The sequence below is a fragment of the Corapipo altera genome, unplaced genomic scaffold (assembly GCF_003945725.1).
Source record: "Corapipo altera isolate COAL_440 unplaced genomic scaffold, ASM394572v1 45, whole genome shotgun sequence".
NCBI lineage: Eukaryota > Metazoa > Chordata > Aves > Passeriformes > Pipridae > Corapipo > Corapipo altera.
The window spans coordinates 18,919,832-18,934,347 of NW_020884877.1; the positions used below are offsets into that span (position 1 = coordinate 18,919,832).

At 61.5% G+C, this 14,516-nt stretch overlaps 2 protein-coding genes across 5 annotated transcripts; one reads left to right on the top strand and one right to left on the bottom strand.

The window, feature by feature from the left end:
- Positions 1-1,976: 1,976 nt before the first annotated feature.
- On the top strand, positions 1,977-7,282 carry LOC113943990 (sterol 26-hydroxylase, mitochondrial). Its single transcript, XM_027636506.1, has 9 exons — positions 1,977-2,210; positions 4,277-4,467; positions 4,727-4,926; positions 5,010-5,207; positions 5,346-5,506; positions 5,849-6,015; positions 6,257-6,338; positions 6,423-6,623; positions 6,719-7,282. The coding sequence occupies exons 1-9, from the start codon at positions 1,977-1,979 to the stop codon at positions 6,842-6,844; spliced, it is 1,560 nt and encodes a 519-aa protein (XP_027492307.1). The 3' UTR covers positions 6,845-7,282.
- Positions 7,283-8,209: 927 nt separating this feature from the next.
- Positions 8,210-12,569, bottom strand: PRKAG3 (protein kinase AMP-activated non-catalytic subunit gamma 3). 4 transcript variants are annotated; one of them, XR_003526543.1, is made up of 12 exons: positions 12,445-12,569; positions 11,947-12,173; positions 11,783-11,864; positions 11,638-11,696; positions 11,316-11,361; positions 11,133-11,187; positions 10,906-11,032; positions 10,633-10,798; positions 10,422-10,459; positions 10,056-10,202; positions 9,801-9,970; positions 9,144-9,592 (listed from the first exon to the last, which is right to left on the bottom strand). XR_003526543.1 is itself a non-coding variant. In XM_027636510.1 (11 exons), the coding sequence occupies exons 1-11, from the start codon at positions 12,539-12,541 to the stop codon at positions 9,854-9,856; spliced, it is 1,161 nt and encodes a 386-aa protein (XP_027492311.1). In that variant the 5' UTR covers positions 12,542-12,564; the 3' UTR covers positions 9,786-9,853. The 4 variants fall into 4 exon arrangements, 1 of the variants encoding a protein (XP_027492311.1); XR_003526544.1 differs by lacking the exon at positions 9,144-9,592 and adding an exon at positions 8,210-8,644 and having other exon boundaries at positions 11,947-12,531; XR_003526545.1 differs by lacking the exons at positions 9,144-9,592; positions 12,445-12,569 and adding an exon at positions 8,210-8,644 and having other exon boundaries at positions 12,060-12,179.
- Between the last annotated feature and the right edge of the window lie 1,947 nt (positions 12,570-14,516).

A 14,516-nucleotide genomic window follows, 5' to 3' on the forward strand; every position in this document is an offset into this window, starting at 1 on the left:
CTCTGAGGTCCTCAGTGTAAGAGAGGCATGAACCTATTAGAGCAGGCCCGGAGGCCACAAAAATAATCGGGGAGCTGGAGCACCTCTCCCATGAAAACAGGGGATTTGGGGTTATTCAACCTGGAGAAAGCACAGGAATATCTTATTGCAGGCTTTCAATATATAAACGAGTTTATAAGAAAAAGGGAGAGAGACTTTTACTCTTTTTGCAAGAGGTGATGGTTTTAAACAGAAAGAGGTGGTAGGGTCCCACTCTCCAGCAAGGGGAAACGCGTTAACAGCGGTTTAGGAGCAGCCGAAGCGTCCTCTGCCGGGGGGAGCGGAAACCTGGTGTCCAGGCACCAGGTTGGGAAGCCCCTTAGCAGTCCTGTGTCCGGGGTTCTCTTGCTGCCCCGGCTGTGGGTCTGACAGGGGCAGGGCAAGCGGGAGAGCTGGCTGTGAGCAGCCATGAGGTGGCGGCAGGTGCTCGCACTTGGCTGTCCCAGCCTGGGGTGCCTCAGGGGTGTCTGCAGGCACAGGAGTGCCTGGGTCCCGGCTCAGCTGGCAGAGAGCTCACAAGGAATCAGCCTGGAAACCAGCGTGGAACACCCCCCACCTCCCGGTGAGGCAGGACCAAGGGTGAGAACAGCCCAATCTGAGGGCACAACCTCCCTGTCCAGGACCTTGAACCCACCATCCGATAAGGGTGGTTAATGATCAGCACTGGGGTGTCCCAGCCAGAGACATGGTGCCCGACACTCCAGGAGGGACACCTGGACAGACCACTGCCCTGCCCCACTGCCCCAGAACCTGGTGCCAGTGCCAGGCTGGTCAAAGTGGACATGTCCTGCATCCATGGTCCAACACCACCACAGCAGGATCTTGCTCATGGACTAGACAGCTTGGCCTGCACCAGGAGCTGGTGCCATTCTCTCCCTCGCATGAAGACAAACGAAACCTGCCTCTGGTTGTGTTGCCAGCAGCCACAACGGGCATACTAAGGTCTCCCTACTGTAGTCTCAGCTGGCAGCACCTGGAGGAAGCGCTGAGAGAGGCCCTGGGACATCTTAGACCCAGCTCCCCAGGGTACCATCCTGCACTGCTGGGGGACAAGGCAGGCACAGGGGGATGACAGGCAGGGGACAGAGGCAGGGCAGAAGAGCTCAGTCTGTAAGGGCAAGCAGCCCCGAAGAGCAGGCCCAGTGGTGAGCCTGGTGCTGATGCAGGCTGCACAGGGTCTGGGATGTGGTACTCAGTGCCAGAGTGCAGTGCTGGTACTGGCACACGTTGTGCCATGCCTGGTGCAGTGCCCGGTGCCAGTGCCTGGTGAGCAGTGCCCATGTGCTATACCCAGTGTGGAGCATCTGGAGCTGGTACCAGTGCTGATGCCACATGCTGCGTTGCACGGAGGGTGCTGTATCTGCTGTGCTATGTATCAGGGACTGGCTGCCAGCTGCCTTGCGCATGGTGCCATCATGCATAATGCGTGGGACCACGCATTGAGTACCATTGATGGCAGTTCCGAGTACCTAGCAGGCGGTGCACGGCGCGTGTGATGATGCTGAGCAGTGTCCAGCGTCCAGTATTTGGTGCATGGGATATGGTACCCGGTGTGCTGAAACGAGCATCCAGAACACTGCAGCCGGTATCCATGGCCCGGTAGCAGGAGTGCAGCAGGCGGCACAAGGTGCGCAGTATGCACTGCCCGGTGCCCAGTGCCCGCGGAGCAACAGCCGGTACCCCGTACCCAGTGCGCAGCAGGCGGCACCGCAGCCGGTACCCGTTGCGCAGCGCACCGGGTGCGCGATTCTCGATTCGCAGAGCGAGGTACCCAGCACGCCGTGCCCGGTGCGGGATGCTCAATCCCCCGTGCGCGGTGCCCGGTGCCGGTGTCCGGTTGCCGCCCCCGCACCGCCCCCCGCACCGCCCTCGGTGCCGCCCCCCACCACCCCCGGTGCCTCCCCGCCCCGCTCCGTCCCGTGCGCTGCCGACGGAGCATGGCGGGCCCGAGCGGCGGGGCCCGGCGGCTGCTGCTGCCGCTGCTCCTGCGCCCCCGCCCGCCGCCCTGCAGCAGCCCGGGACCGCCGCGCAGGACCGGGGGCTCGGCGGCGGCGGCGGCGGCGGGGCCGGCGCGGCTGAAGGGACCGGAGGATCTACCGGGGCCGGGGCTGCTCCGGACTTTCGTCTGGCTCTTCCTGCGGGGCTACTTGCTGCACACCCACCGGCTGCAGGTGCGCCGGGACAGTCCGGCCCAGGGACTGCGGGAGTGCGGGGGTCGGGGTGCGTGGGGGCCTGGGGACCGTACACGGGGGCGTGGATGGGGGGCTGGGAGAGGTGTGTGGGATGAAGGGGGTTCCGGGTGGGCTGCAGGGCGGATGCTGTACCCTGGAGAGGCTTTGCAAGGGAGGGATTGGGTGCGGGCTGGGGGCAAGGGGAGATGGGCTCCAGGGAGGGGGAGAGCCGCCAACAAGTGATGGCAGGGAGTTGAGCGGGGGCGGCAGAACAGGGAAGCGGAGGGGCTGGGAGGTGGGGAGCACCCTGGCGTCGTGAGGTGGTGCTGTGGCAGTGTGGAGAGGGGCAGCAGAACCCAGTGACCCCGGGAGGGTCCAGCCAGCCCAGGGCTGCCCCAGCATACCCGAGACAGCCAGACAGTCTAAAGGGCAGCGATTCGGGGACATCTCACGGGGTCCTGGCATTCCCAGGCTCCCAGCTGTGACAAGCTGGAGGGGCAGCAGTTTGGGGGGCATGTGACCAGGGAGGTTTTTGGGCAGATGATACCCAGGCATGTAGGGGAGGGATAGACAGGGGTGTTTGTTTTCTTCTGTCAACACTTCCTCATTCTTCCGATGAAGCAAGCAATGGGCTTGGCTGGCTGCAAGCCAGGCAGCATCTTCCAGCACTCTGGAGCTCTGACCGGCCAGAGAAGCGTGTGGGATCAGGCCTCCCTGGCACCTCAGTGCACCAGACACTGCTGGTTGGAGAAGGGGTTGTCACAGGGCAGTGGGATCTCAAATAGTCATGCGAGCTCCCTCATGCTCTCCTCCCTGCCCTTGGGACTCTGAGTACAGCCTGGCTTTGCAGAAAGATGCCCACATGCTCTGGAGGTGCCTTTCTCCAGATCCCAGCAGCTCTGGATTCTTTCATCCCTGCTCTCCAAGGCCTGCACTGTGTCAAGTCCTGGCTGCCAGTAGATGCTGATGGGCAGGCTTCAACCCAGGCCACAGCTGCCCCATGCCCACTAGCTGCCTGCTGTACCGGGGCGGCTGTCCCTCCCCCTCCTCCTGCCACCATGCACGAGGAACGTCTCCCTGTGGTGACGAATCCAGCTGAATCCAGGCGCAGGCTGCGATGCAGTCAGTCACCAAGGGAGATTGTACCACGTGCATCCCCGCAGCCACGGAGAACGGGGATCAGGGCTTCCCTGCTAGACCCCCCTCAGCTCCTCATGCTTGGCCATGCTCTCCAGAGGCTCTAGCAGTGCCTGCCTGGGATGGTGAGCAGCCCTGGGACATGACCCTGTGCAGATCCACTTGCAAAGGGGTGCCCAGCTGCCCCCAAGGAGGGGGGCATGGTGCTCCCTGTCAGGGAGGCAGGCACGGAACCCTTGGGTGCAGCAGAGGAGAGGGGAGCTGCAGCCAACAGAGCCCAGAGCAGGGCTGATGCTGTGGATGTCTCCCAACTGATTTGTGAGCCTGTGGCCCCAGGGCCATGCCCTAGAGGTGACAGCCTGCTCTGGGAGCAGCCCAGTCATGCCCTGGCCTGGCTCTGCCTTCCTACCGCTGATCATTAACCACCCTTTTGGGTGGTGAGTTCAAGGACCCACTCAGGGACCATTGTCCCCAGGTTAATCAGAGCTGGGGACATGCTGGAAGTGCAGAACATGGACCTGCTGACGGCTGCTGCAATGGTCCTGCATCTCAGCCCAGACCTGTGCTTGGCAGTTTTCCTTGTCCCTGCTGTCCTCTCTTGGTCTTCCTTCCCCAAAAGACCCACCAGGCTCCCTGTGCATCTCTGGGATGGGTGAGGGACATGCCAGTCTGTGCTGGGAGTCTGTGCCTGGTGTGCTTAGTGCTGGCAGAGGTAATGAGCCTGGAGACACCAGCCCAGGCCATCTGCAGAGCACTTCAAGGATGGTGCCAGCTTGGAGAGTCAGGAGCAGGTGCTTGGGCTCAGCTGATGCTGGGGGGTCCATGGGATGGGTGCAGAGGGTGCTAGGCACGTGCAGAGCAGCATTGGAGCAGGGAGGGTCTGCCCCAGCCCCTGTCCCATTCACCCTGCCATGGTTTGTGCATTGCAGGTGATGTCCCGACGTCTTTATGGCCCTATCTGGAAGTCGACCTTCGGGCATTATAGGAACATCAACATTGGGAGCCCAGTAGTGCTGGAGCAGCTGCTACGGCAGGAGGGCAAGTACCCCATGCGGAGTGACATGGCCCTGTGGAAGGAGCACCGGGACACCCGGAGCCTGCCCTACGGACCCTTCACTGAGTGAGTCGGGTCCTGGCTGTCCTCTGTGGAACAGCACACATCTTCTGTCCCTTCCTAAGGTGCCTAGGTGGCAGCTTGCGTTGCTCCCTCTCCTGCAAGCTGCATGTCCCCACCAAGGAGAAGGGCATGGCCACGGCCATGGTGGGTGGAAAGACCCCTGGGGTGGTTCCAGGCTGGAGTTGGGAGTGTTGGGATACTGCTGCCAGCCACTGCCCCCTGCCCATCCGTGTGCCCAGTGCTGAGCCTTGCCCCCATCCAGGGAAGGGGAGCGCTGGTACCGCCTGCGCCAGGTCCTCAACAAGCGGCTGCTGAAGCCCTCGGAGGCAGTGCTGTACGCGGATGCCATCGGGGAGGTGGTGTCAGACCTGATGGTGCGGCTGCGGGAGGAGCGGAGCCGCAGCCCCTCAGGGGTGCTGGTGGGGGACGTGGCTAACCTGCTCTACCGCTTTGCCCTCGAAGGTAGGGGGTTCTTCCCCCTCACCCCTGCCCTACCCCATTCTTCCCATCCCCCCGGAGGTCTGGATGCTGTCTGTCCCCTACAGGGATCTCCTATATCCTCTTCGAGACCCGCATTGGGTGCCTGAAGCAGCAGGTCCCTGCCGAGACCCAGCGCTTCATTGACTCCATCAACCTCATGTTCAAGAACTCCATCTTCGCCACCGTCCTGCCCCGATGGAGCCGCAAGGTGCTGCCTTTCTGGGACCGCTACTTGAACAGCTGGGACACCATCTTCGCCTTCGGTGAGCAGTGATGATGGAGACCCAGCGTGGTGGGATTGGACTCCCTGAGGACACTCAAAAGTGGAGCAGTCCCTGGCCCCATGTCCTTTTGGCAGTCCTCACTCTGTCAGCACTGGGTCCCACTCTCTGTTCCTGCAGGCAAGACCCTGATTGACCGAAAGATGAAGGAGCTGGAGGGGCAGGTAGAGCGCGGCAAGGAGGTGTCCGGCTACCTGAGCTACCTGCTGGCCAGCGGCAGACTCAGCCTGGATGAGGTCTATGGCAGCGTGGCTGAGCTGCTGCTGGCTGGTGTGGACACGGTGAGAGCTGCTGCCAGGAGATCCCTGCTGAGCTCCCATGCCCAGGGGAACCCATAGGGCCATGCTCAGCCCAGCCCCTGCAAGCTCTGGCTTGGTGGCTAGGAGGCTGATGCTCCCCAGGGGCAAACTCTCAGGGATCGGTCAGGACAGACACTGTCCTCTGCTCTGCTCCCTGACATGCTCCCCATCCCACTTTCCTCTGTGCCTGCTGCCCCTCACCCCTGACTTTCCTGCACACCAGAGCAGGGGTTCTCTGGTGCCATACTGGACCTGTGCTTGGTACAAGGCTGCTCAGGTACCAGCCCCAGTTCTCTCACTCCCCTTGATTCTCCATTCCCCCAGACCTCCAACACGTTGTCCTGGGCCTTGTACCACCTCTCCCGGGACCCAGGCATCCAGGAGACCTTGTACCAGGAGCTGAAAGCTGTTGTGCCTACCAACCGGTTTCCTGCTGCTGAGGATATCCCCAAGTTGCCAATGCTTCGGGCCATTATCAAGGAGACACTGAGGTAAAGCCCAACCTTGCCCCTGCCCCAAGGTCCTGGTCATCAGCCCCTTCTCCAGGGGAAAATGCACCAATGAGGCAGTATGGGAGGCTAGATTTCAGTCCCTCAGGACCACATATATCCACCTCCTCCCTAGGGAGCTGCTGAGAAGTAGGGGATGCTCCCCTTTGTCCTGCTTGCAGCTCTCTCCCTCTGGGGTCTCCAGATGGATCCTGCTCCACCATTAACTCTTCCCATATCCCAGGGTCTACCCCGTGGTGCCCACCAACGCCAGGGTCTTCTATGAGAAGGACATTGTCATCGGAGACTACCTCTTCCCCAAGAATGTGAGTGGGGGTTGTGGCATGGGGACCTCCACTACCCTCAGTGGGGCTGGGTCGGGTCATTAACCCCCGCTTACTGCCCTGCAGACCCTCTTTGTCCTGGCACACTATGCGATGTCCCACGATGAGACCTACTTCCCTGAGCCTGAGCGGTTCCTGCCCCAGCGCTGGCTCCGGGGATATGGCTCCCCCCACCACCCCTTCAGCTCCATCCCCTTTGGCTACGGGGTTCGCGCCTGCGTCGGACGCCGCATTGCCGAGCTGGAGATGCACCTGGCCCTCGCCAGGGTGAGTAAGGACCCCCACTCTGGGTATCTTGCCATGAGCTGGGCTGGGGGCTCCAGGGAGTCCCCAAGGCACTGCCACCCCCCTTCTTCCCACAGATCATCCAGGCATTCGAGGTACGGCCAGACCCCCGTGGTGTGGAGGTGACATCTGTGTCCCGCATTGTCCTCGTGGCTGACAAGCCCATCAACCTGGAGTTCATTGCTCGTCCAGAAGCCCCCTGACTGCGCGTCCACCCCTGACCCTGGGTGCCAAATGGAGAACCCCCACTGCCCCACAGGGAGGGGCAGGCAGGAAGGCAAAACCATCCTCTGCCCTGCTTGGGTCAGGGGCTCCTAGCCCCACTGTGGGGAAGAGGAGGAGGATAAGAGATTGCCCTCAAATTGCCCCTGGGGCACTAGTAGCCCCCTATCCCAAATCAGCGGGAGGCTTGGGGAACTGCTGTGCCTTTCACACACTTCAGGGGGTTGTGTCCCCCCCGTCCCATGCCCAGCTGGGCTACACTGGGGACCTGGGAGCTCTGTCAGGGCAGGGGGAAGCAGGGAGGGGTTTTGCAGCCGTTCGGTGTCTCCTTCATCCTGTCCTTGTGTAGCTGCGCGTGGATCTGTGCCTGGAGCCAGGACACCTGGGTCTTTTCTGAACAGCTGACCTTGGCCTCAGAAGCTTCTCTGTTCCTCAGTTTGACCCATGCCTCCCAGGGGAGGGTTGAGTGTGTGCCGGGTTTGGGGTTTGCGCCTCTCCCAAGGGGCGGAGCTGGGAAAGTGAAGCAATAACACAGCTCATCCCCAGCGATGGGAAGAGGCCTGTCACCACCCACCACTGGTGTCATGTCCCCTGGCAGAGCCAGCCAACACAGGAGGGGTGTTTAGCACCCAGGACCTTCCACTATCAGCTCCTGTTCACTGAGATGCTGATATGGGGTCACAGGAATGGCAGGGCTTGCTCCAGGCAAAGCAGGCAGAGAAAGATCAGCTCAGCACCCCCCATCCCCAAATGGGGACATGGGGCTGATATCCAGGGCAATCACAGGGGCTCAGACCTGATAGCGGCCACAGGCGAGGGGTGCATTGCCTCTTACCCAGGGTCCTGGGGCATGGGACACCCTAACAGTGAACCACTCTCACCTTCCTACTTCTTGGACTGAGGGAAGCAGCAGGCAAAAACCTTGCTGACACCAAGGCTGCTGTGCCCCCTGAAGGGCCCTCATACTACCACTGTAATCAAGGCTGCATGTTCTGTTTCCCTGTCACCTTGGCTCTACCCCCCTGTGCCCATACCACCCTTGCCGGCATTCCAGGCTGGGTTCCCCAGCCCTGCCAAGCAGCCAGTACCCCCTTCCAAGTCCTGCTCTCTCCAGAGGAGCTATGCCCAGCTTTATCCTAGAAAGGCAAGAGGCAGTTCTTAGATAAGACTCTTTGTTACAACGAGGCTGAACAGAACAATAAATAAATAAATATCCCCTGCCCACCCCAAAACGTGCACAGGGTCACCATGCAAGTGCCCATCCTGGTGCCAGCTCTGGCACAGGCTGTGCCTCTGCCAGGGAGCTCAAGCCCCATGTGACCCTACAATAAGCAAGCCTGTGTGTGCAGCTCAGCCTGTGCTACCAGGCACTGGGTACAGATGGTGGGACTGTGTCCACCAGGAGGGAGCAACAGTGGAAATGCTCAAATCCAGCAGCAGGATGGGAGTGGGGTAACCAGGTCTTCTGGGGCTGTGTGGGTCTCTGTGCCCAGCCACAGGCATGTAATGGCTCCTCCAGCACAGTGCCCATCAAGCATCACTGTGTGCTCACTGGCAGGAGGCACCCTTGGGCCCCCTTTTCCACACTTTCTGCCTCCCCAAGGCTGGCAGGATCTGGCCCTGGACTCAAGACGAGCCCCAGGACTGGGGTGAACAGGCAGATCCTCCCTGCGGAGAGCCTTCAGGCCAAAACCTCCTTCTCACAGGCCATGCAAGAGACCCCCAAGTCAGACAAGACAGTGGCACTTCCTGGTGTCTTCAGAGTGAGGACCGATGGATGCCTGCAGGGCAAGAGAGCATGCGAGGCCATAACCCCAAAACAGTGCTGGACTGGGCACCCTGTGGCATTGCCCTCCCAACCCATCCTGGTGGACACTGGGGTCTCGCCTCCATTCCTGGCTTGAATGCAATCTCTGGGACAGGAGGGAGGGCAGCTGGCCTGGAGAGGGCCCCCTGCAGCTCCTGATCCAGCCATCCCTGTGGTCACCAGGGATGGGGTAAGTGAAAGTACCTTGATTGGGAAATGAGGGAGGAGGGTTGTGTGTGTGACTAACACACACCGCTCCCAGTCCCTGTCCAGAGCAGCTGGGCACTGCTGGGGGAACTGGTGGACACAGGCCTGTCCCAAGCCCATTCTCCACCACTACCCCAAAAAAAGCATCATTACCTTTGGAAAGCAGCTGGGACTCAGGGCCAGCTCTCCCCTCCCCATTTCAGCCCTAAAGAGCTGCCACAGTGGGTGCAAGCACAGTGCCCGCCTATCACCAGTGAGGACTTGCCAGGCAGTGGGTGAGCAGAGCCAGCTGCAGGCAGTTGGGCAGCATGGTCCCAGTGCCACCTGAGAGTGAACCCTGTCCCTGGAGCAGGCAGTTTTGGGGCTGCTGCAGGTGGAGGGGTTGGGGGCCTCAGCCAGCCAGGGCCCATGGGTCAGCTGTGGTGCGCACACAGCTAGCCAATAGCAGCACGTCATGAGGGTGCAAGTGGAGATCTGTCCCTTCTGTGTCCCCCAGGAATGGCACTGGAGGTGCTCAGATCGCAGGATTTGAGGCGAGATTAAAAATAGATTTTTATCTTGGGGTGCATCACACCCCAAAACCCTCATCCAGCCCAAAGCCCAGAGACCTGTAAAACCTGCCTTCCACACACTGCTTGAATGGGGGTTTAGGGGGGCTGTCTTCATGGCAAATGTCCTCATCCTTCCTCACGGACACCAGGGATCCCCTGTGATTCTTGTGTACCCCAGGACAAGCAGCATCTGGGTCCTGCTGTCCCCACCTGTGCACCCAGCACTTCCAGACCCCAGCCCCAGCCTCCTTCATCCCCCAGGGCCGGTCTGGCTGGGGTGGAGGCAGGTGGTCTGAGCAGGGAGGTGGCCAGGTGCAGATGACCCCAAGTCAGGGAGGGAACAGGCCCACAGTGACAGGGGACAGCGCCTACCTGAAGTGGAGAGAAATGGAGAGTGCAAGTGGAGAAAGATGGAGCGCCGTGGGCTAAGAGTTAAGAGCATCGATACCTGCAGGAGTGAGCACAAGGGCCTGGAGGACGTCAGAGAGGGAGACAATGCCCCGCGGGTACCGGTTCTCATCTACCAGAACCAGGCGATGGACCTGTGGGTGCAGGCAGAGCATCACGGGCAGGCTGGGCAGATGGCAGGTGTGGCTGGTGCCGGCACAAGGCACCCCAGCCACTCACCTGCTCCTTGGCAAAGCGGTCAATGATGTCCTCCATGTGCTCATGGGGGTAGCAGGTGATGACCCCCTCCAGGCAGATACTGCGCTGCCGCAGTGCCTCTCGCACACTGATGTCCAGGTTGTTGTAGGTCTTCTGAGCTGCCAGGTGCTGTGGGAGGTGTGACCCCAATGTGTCCTCACACCCCATTGTGCCAATGCAGAGGGGACACTGAGTGCTGGGGATGCACAGAGCGGATGTGCACTGGCGTGTGCAGGACACTGCATTTGGGGTGGGTTTACACAGGCACAGATAAATGTGAACACCCCCTACCAGTGCATGCAAGGGGTCACATTTTTGTCCAGGTTTGCAAACACACAGGGTACTCACAATGACATCAAACCGGGAGTACAAGCCAACCACTTGCCCTGCAAAGAGAAACAGTGCAGTAGCTGGGGAGGGGGCCTTGGGGATCATTTGCCATGTTCCTTGCATACCCCAAGGGGCAGCCCAAGGGCCAGGAGACGGCTTTTGGATGGGGATAGGGATGGAGCTGCTGGCAGAGGGAAATGAGGGGGTCACTTTCCTCCTCCCCAGGTACCGGCATCATTGATGACGGGCAAGGCAGAGACACGGCGATCCACGAAGATATCCAAGGCAGTGTGGATCGGGGCAGTCTCAGGCACGACAGCCAGGTCACGAAAGGTGCCAATGCGCAGCTCCTGCACTGTTTTTTTCAGGAAGCGTGGCTTGGGAATGGTAGAACCCTGCAATGGGTCAGGGCAGGGCTTGGCTGGCACCTACACACATTTTGACACCTTTGTTTGTGCCCCTAGACACCTGCCATGTGTGTGCACACAGCCCCGGCACTCACAAAGATGTGGAGAAACTTGAGGATGCGCTTGTGCGTCAGGATGTGCAGGACATTGCCCGAGACAGGCTCGATGACAGGCAGGCGGTGGATTTTATGCTTGATCAGGGAGTAGACAGCATCGAAGAGGCTGTGGGTGATGGGGACATCGTGGTGGGATAGGGCTGCAACACAGGCACACACACCCCCACCCTAAGGGGTGTACTCACCCCCAGTGGACAGGCTCTCACCTATTGCTTGGGGAGATGTAGACCAATGGCTTGAAGGAGCCCTGCAGGTACACCTCTGCCAAGGGAGAGAGGTGGAAGAGGGGGTCCTCCAGCCCTCTCATGCAGCTCCACAACCCCAGAGCTCACCTCCATGCCCTGCGCAACATCTCCAGCCCAGCCACCCCTATCACCCACGTTTTTTACCTCTCCACGTCTCAATCTTGTGCTCCTCCACTTCGTAGATTTGAACCTGAGGGCAGGGAAATGCTCTGTTCATGGAGACTCCATGGGGGACTGAGGGCACTGTGAGACACTGCCCCCTTCCCCAGGCCTCCCACCCCATCACCCTAAAAACAGGAATTACATTTTCAGTGCCAGGCAGAGGGGCAAGAAGCAGATGCTGCCCTGGCCCAGAATCATCCCCTGGTCACACTCTAGTGATAAAGAGGAGACCAAGAGAGGTGGGGACAGCCCCTCCCTGGCCCATGCATGCCCCAATCCCCCATGCCCTCCCCACCACACTCACCAGGGGTGAACGGTAGTAACGGTGTAGGATGTTGATGAAGTCGGTGATGGTGAGCATCCCTGTGGAGACACGTGGGGCTGGCAGCACTGCCTGCACCCTAACTGCCAGGCCAGGGAGGGGGCCAGGCAGCACTGCTGGCACTCACCCACAAAGCTCTGTGTCTTGCTATCCCAGAGTGGGGCAGCGCGCACCCCATTGGCCACCAGTGCCACAAAGGCTTTCTTGATCTGCTGACAGAGTGGAAAGGGATCAGGGGGTCCCGAGCCTGCTCCTCCACTGCCCATCCCCACTGATCCCCCGCTTTGCCACCTCCAGGGAGATGTCGAAGACGACAAGCTTGCAGCTGGTGGGGATGGCATCATAGCAGCAGTGGCTCCTTAAGAAGTGCATGTAGACCTCGGCGTCAGGGCTCTGAAACTCACTTTCTGGGCCCAGCCCCAGTATCTCATTTCCCAGTGTGAAGGTGACAGATCTCCTTTGCCTGTATTCTTCCTCCTCCTCTTCCTCCTCCCTGGGGCATAGGGCCTCCGGGAACTCTGCAAGAAAAGCCATCCCAGCCCCAGCCAGTGAGCTGAGATGCTGGGTCTCAGCAACTTCCTGCCTGGGGGGAGCAGGAGATGCTCCCAGAAGAGTCTCCCTGTTCCCTACTCCACAGGGGCAACGCAACAGCACTGCAGTTCTTCAGCCTGGGGTGCACTTCAGCCGAGGAGTGGGGTTGATGAGGGGTATGGGCAGAGGACTGATGCACTCATCACAGAGTAAGGCAGTTCCCCCCTCCTACACACCTAGGCTCTACCTGCTACCCACCTTCCTCCTCAGGGCAGGAAGCAGTATCCAGCAGCGCCACCTGAGAGGGCACACAGCAAGGAGGGGTCAGCAGGAGTCCAACCTTTCCCCCACCCATGGATGCTGCTTGCAGCCACCTGGCTACTCCAGCCCACCCAAGCTGGACAGAGAGGACTGTCCTTTCAGGGTGGGGATGTGGGCAGGACCTAGCCCCCAGTCCCCCCTGGGCAGCCCCCTGCCAGTGCAGGATCCCCAGAGCCTGCAGTCTGCATGGTGGCTCCAGCCCAGGGCACCCAGCTTGTTTCCCTGCTCTGGGGGGTCAGTGGGGGTTCCCAGAGAAGGGCAGGACAGGGCATGAATGGCAGGACCTCCCGCCTTCTCTCTCTGCTGTTGGAGCCCAGCAGGTCCCACAGTGGCTCTGAGCCCATCCTCTCCCAGCCCCAAGGTGTAAATCCCGGTCTTGCTTCTTCCCGTGCCGGGAGCCTCGCCATCCCCACTGGCTTCCCCCAGGGACCAAGTCGTCCCAGGAGACCTACAATAATGAGGGGGCAGCCCCAGAAGGGAGGTCACAGGGCCGGATGGCTGACCCCGTGCTCCCCAGTCCCCAGGAGACTCTACCATAACACAGCAGCACGTGCAGAGGGAAGATCAACCCCGGCCACAAACGTACCTGACAGAGCTAATGTTTACAGGCCACCCTAAAATAACGAAGGCACAGGAACAGGGACTGCTCCCTAAGGAGCCCAGAGCCAGCCCCGGGAAGGAGACCCTGCATACACGTCCCCCAACCCTTCCCAAGGGGCTGGGGACAGCTGGGACAAGGGCGTCCTTGTCCCCATGGCTCCATGTCTGTGGGAAGGGGACCGCCAGCCCCCCATACTCCCCCACCTCGGGGATGGCCTGTCCCCGAGCGAGGGGCTATCGAGCCGGGCCCCCCACCCGGCCCGGCGGTACCTGGGACACAGCGGGGCCGCGGAGCCGCTCCATGCTGACTATCTGCGGGGCAGCGCTGCTATTCTGGGCCCGCGGCTGGCGTGGCCCCGGCAGATAGGGTGTCAGCGAGCAATGCCAGCCGTGCCCCCGCCACCGCCGCGGGGGGGGACACCACCGACACGGCCACGCAGTGCCCGCAGCCCAGGGCTGGAGGGGGGGGGCGCGGCTCCGAGGAGAGCGTTGTCCCTGGGGATCCGAGGGAAGGGGTGATGGAGGGGTGGCTGGGGGCAGAGAGCGGGAGGACATCCCGCTCCGTGGACCCCCGTTCTCCAGGAGCGGTGCTCAGCGCCCTGCCCGCCGGGTGGTGCCCCCGCCCCATCGCGGGTGGGGAACACAGCATGTTCCACTCCCCGGAGGTGTTGAAGAAGGGCTGGGTCCGGTCACGGGCTGAGAGGCGGCCAGAGCGGCTGCGGACCCCTCGCCCTCGACGCTGGCCAGCCCTGCCCGCCCCTGCCCAGGGTCCTGCTGCGGCTCACTGTGCACAGCTACCCCGGTCCCACGGCGGGGGCAGCCCGACCTGTTGGGGAACTTCCTTGCCGCCTGCCCGCCCTCCACCCTCTCTCGGCTCCATTTCTATTTCAGGGAGGTTCAAATAACACCTTGGCCAGCTGTCGGGCCGGCCCGGCGCAGCCGTGGGCGAGCGGGCCGGTGGCTGCCGGGTCAATGGGACAGGGCTCTGCCTGGCTCCAGGGGACAGCTGGAGACACTGGCCCTTGGCAGGGTGGAAGGAATCCCCTGGTGCTGCCTTACGGCAGGCGGGAAGAGGAGGGACGAGGCCGAGAGCTCGGTACTGGGGTGACAGGAGGACACAGCCGGGTGGCCCGTGCCCCGCAGCGGTGCAGAGAGTGATGGGGGCGGGCCGCTACAGCTGTGCGTGCAGAGTAGCCTGGCTCCAGCCTGGCCATCGCGGGTGCTGGCAGCAGGGAAGGGAGCAGGCATCTCCACTTTCGGAGGCTATTTTCAGGTGCTGGAGAGAAGCCGAGGAGAGATGAGATTGTCACCAAGGAGACCGGAGAAACAGGGCCCAGTGCCGGGAAACGGGGGGCTGCAAGGAGAGGGGAAGGAAGGGCTTTCTGTAAGCCCCAGGGCCCACACAAGAA

What these genes read in the sequence shown, in the direction of transcription:
- LOC113943990 (XM_027636506.1), top strand. Translation starts at nt 1,977, where the DNA reads ATGGCGGGCCCGAGCGGCGGGGCCCGGCGGCTGCTGCTGCCGCTGCTC. An exon ending in CTACCGCTTTGCCCTCGAAG is followed by an intron (nt 4,927 to 5,009) that starts GTAGGGGGTTCT and finishes TGTCCCCTACAG; the next exon opens with GGATCTCCTATATCCTCTTC. An exon ending in ACTACCTCTTCCCCAAGAAT is followed by an intron (nt 6,339 to 6,422) that starts GTGAGTGGGGGT and finishes ACTGCCCTGCAG; the next exon opens with ACCCTCTTTGTCCTGGCACA.
- PRKAG3 (XM_027636510.1), bottom strand. Translation starts at nt 12,541, where the DNA reads ATGGGTGGGGGAAAGGTTGGACTCCTGCTGACCCCTCCTTGCTGTGTG. An exon ending in GCCCGTCATCAATGATGCCG is followed by an intron (nt 10,460 to 10,632) that starts GTACCTGGGGAG and finishes TTCTCTTTGCAG; the next exon opens with GGCAAGTGGTTGGCTTGTAC. An exon ending in ACCGCTTTGCCAAGGAGCAG is followed by an intron (nt 9,971 to 10,055) that starts GTGAGTGGCTGG and finishes CTGCACCCACAG; the next exon opens with GTCCATCGCCTGGTTCTGGT.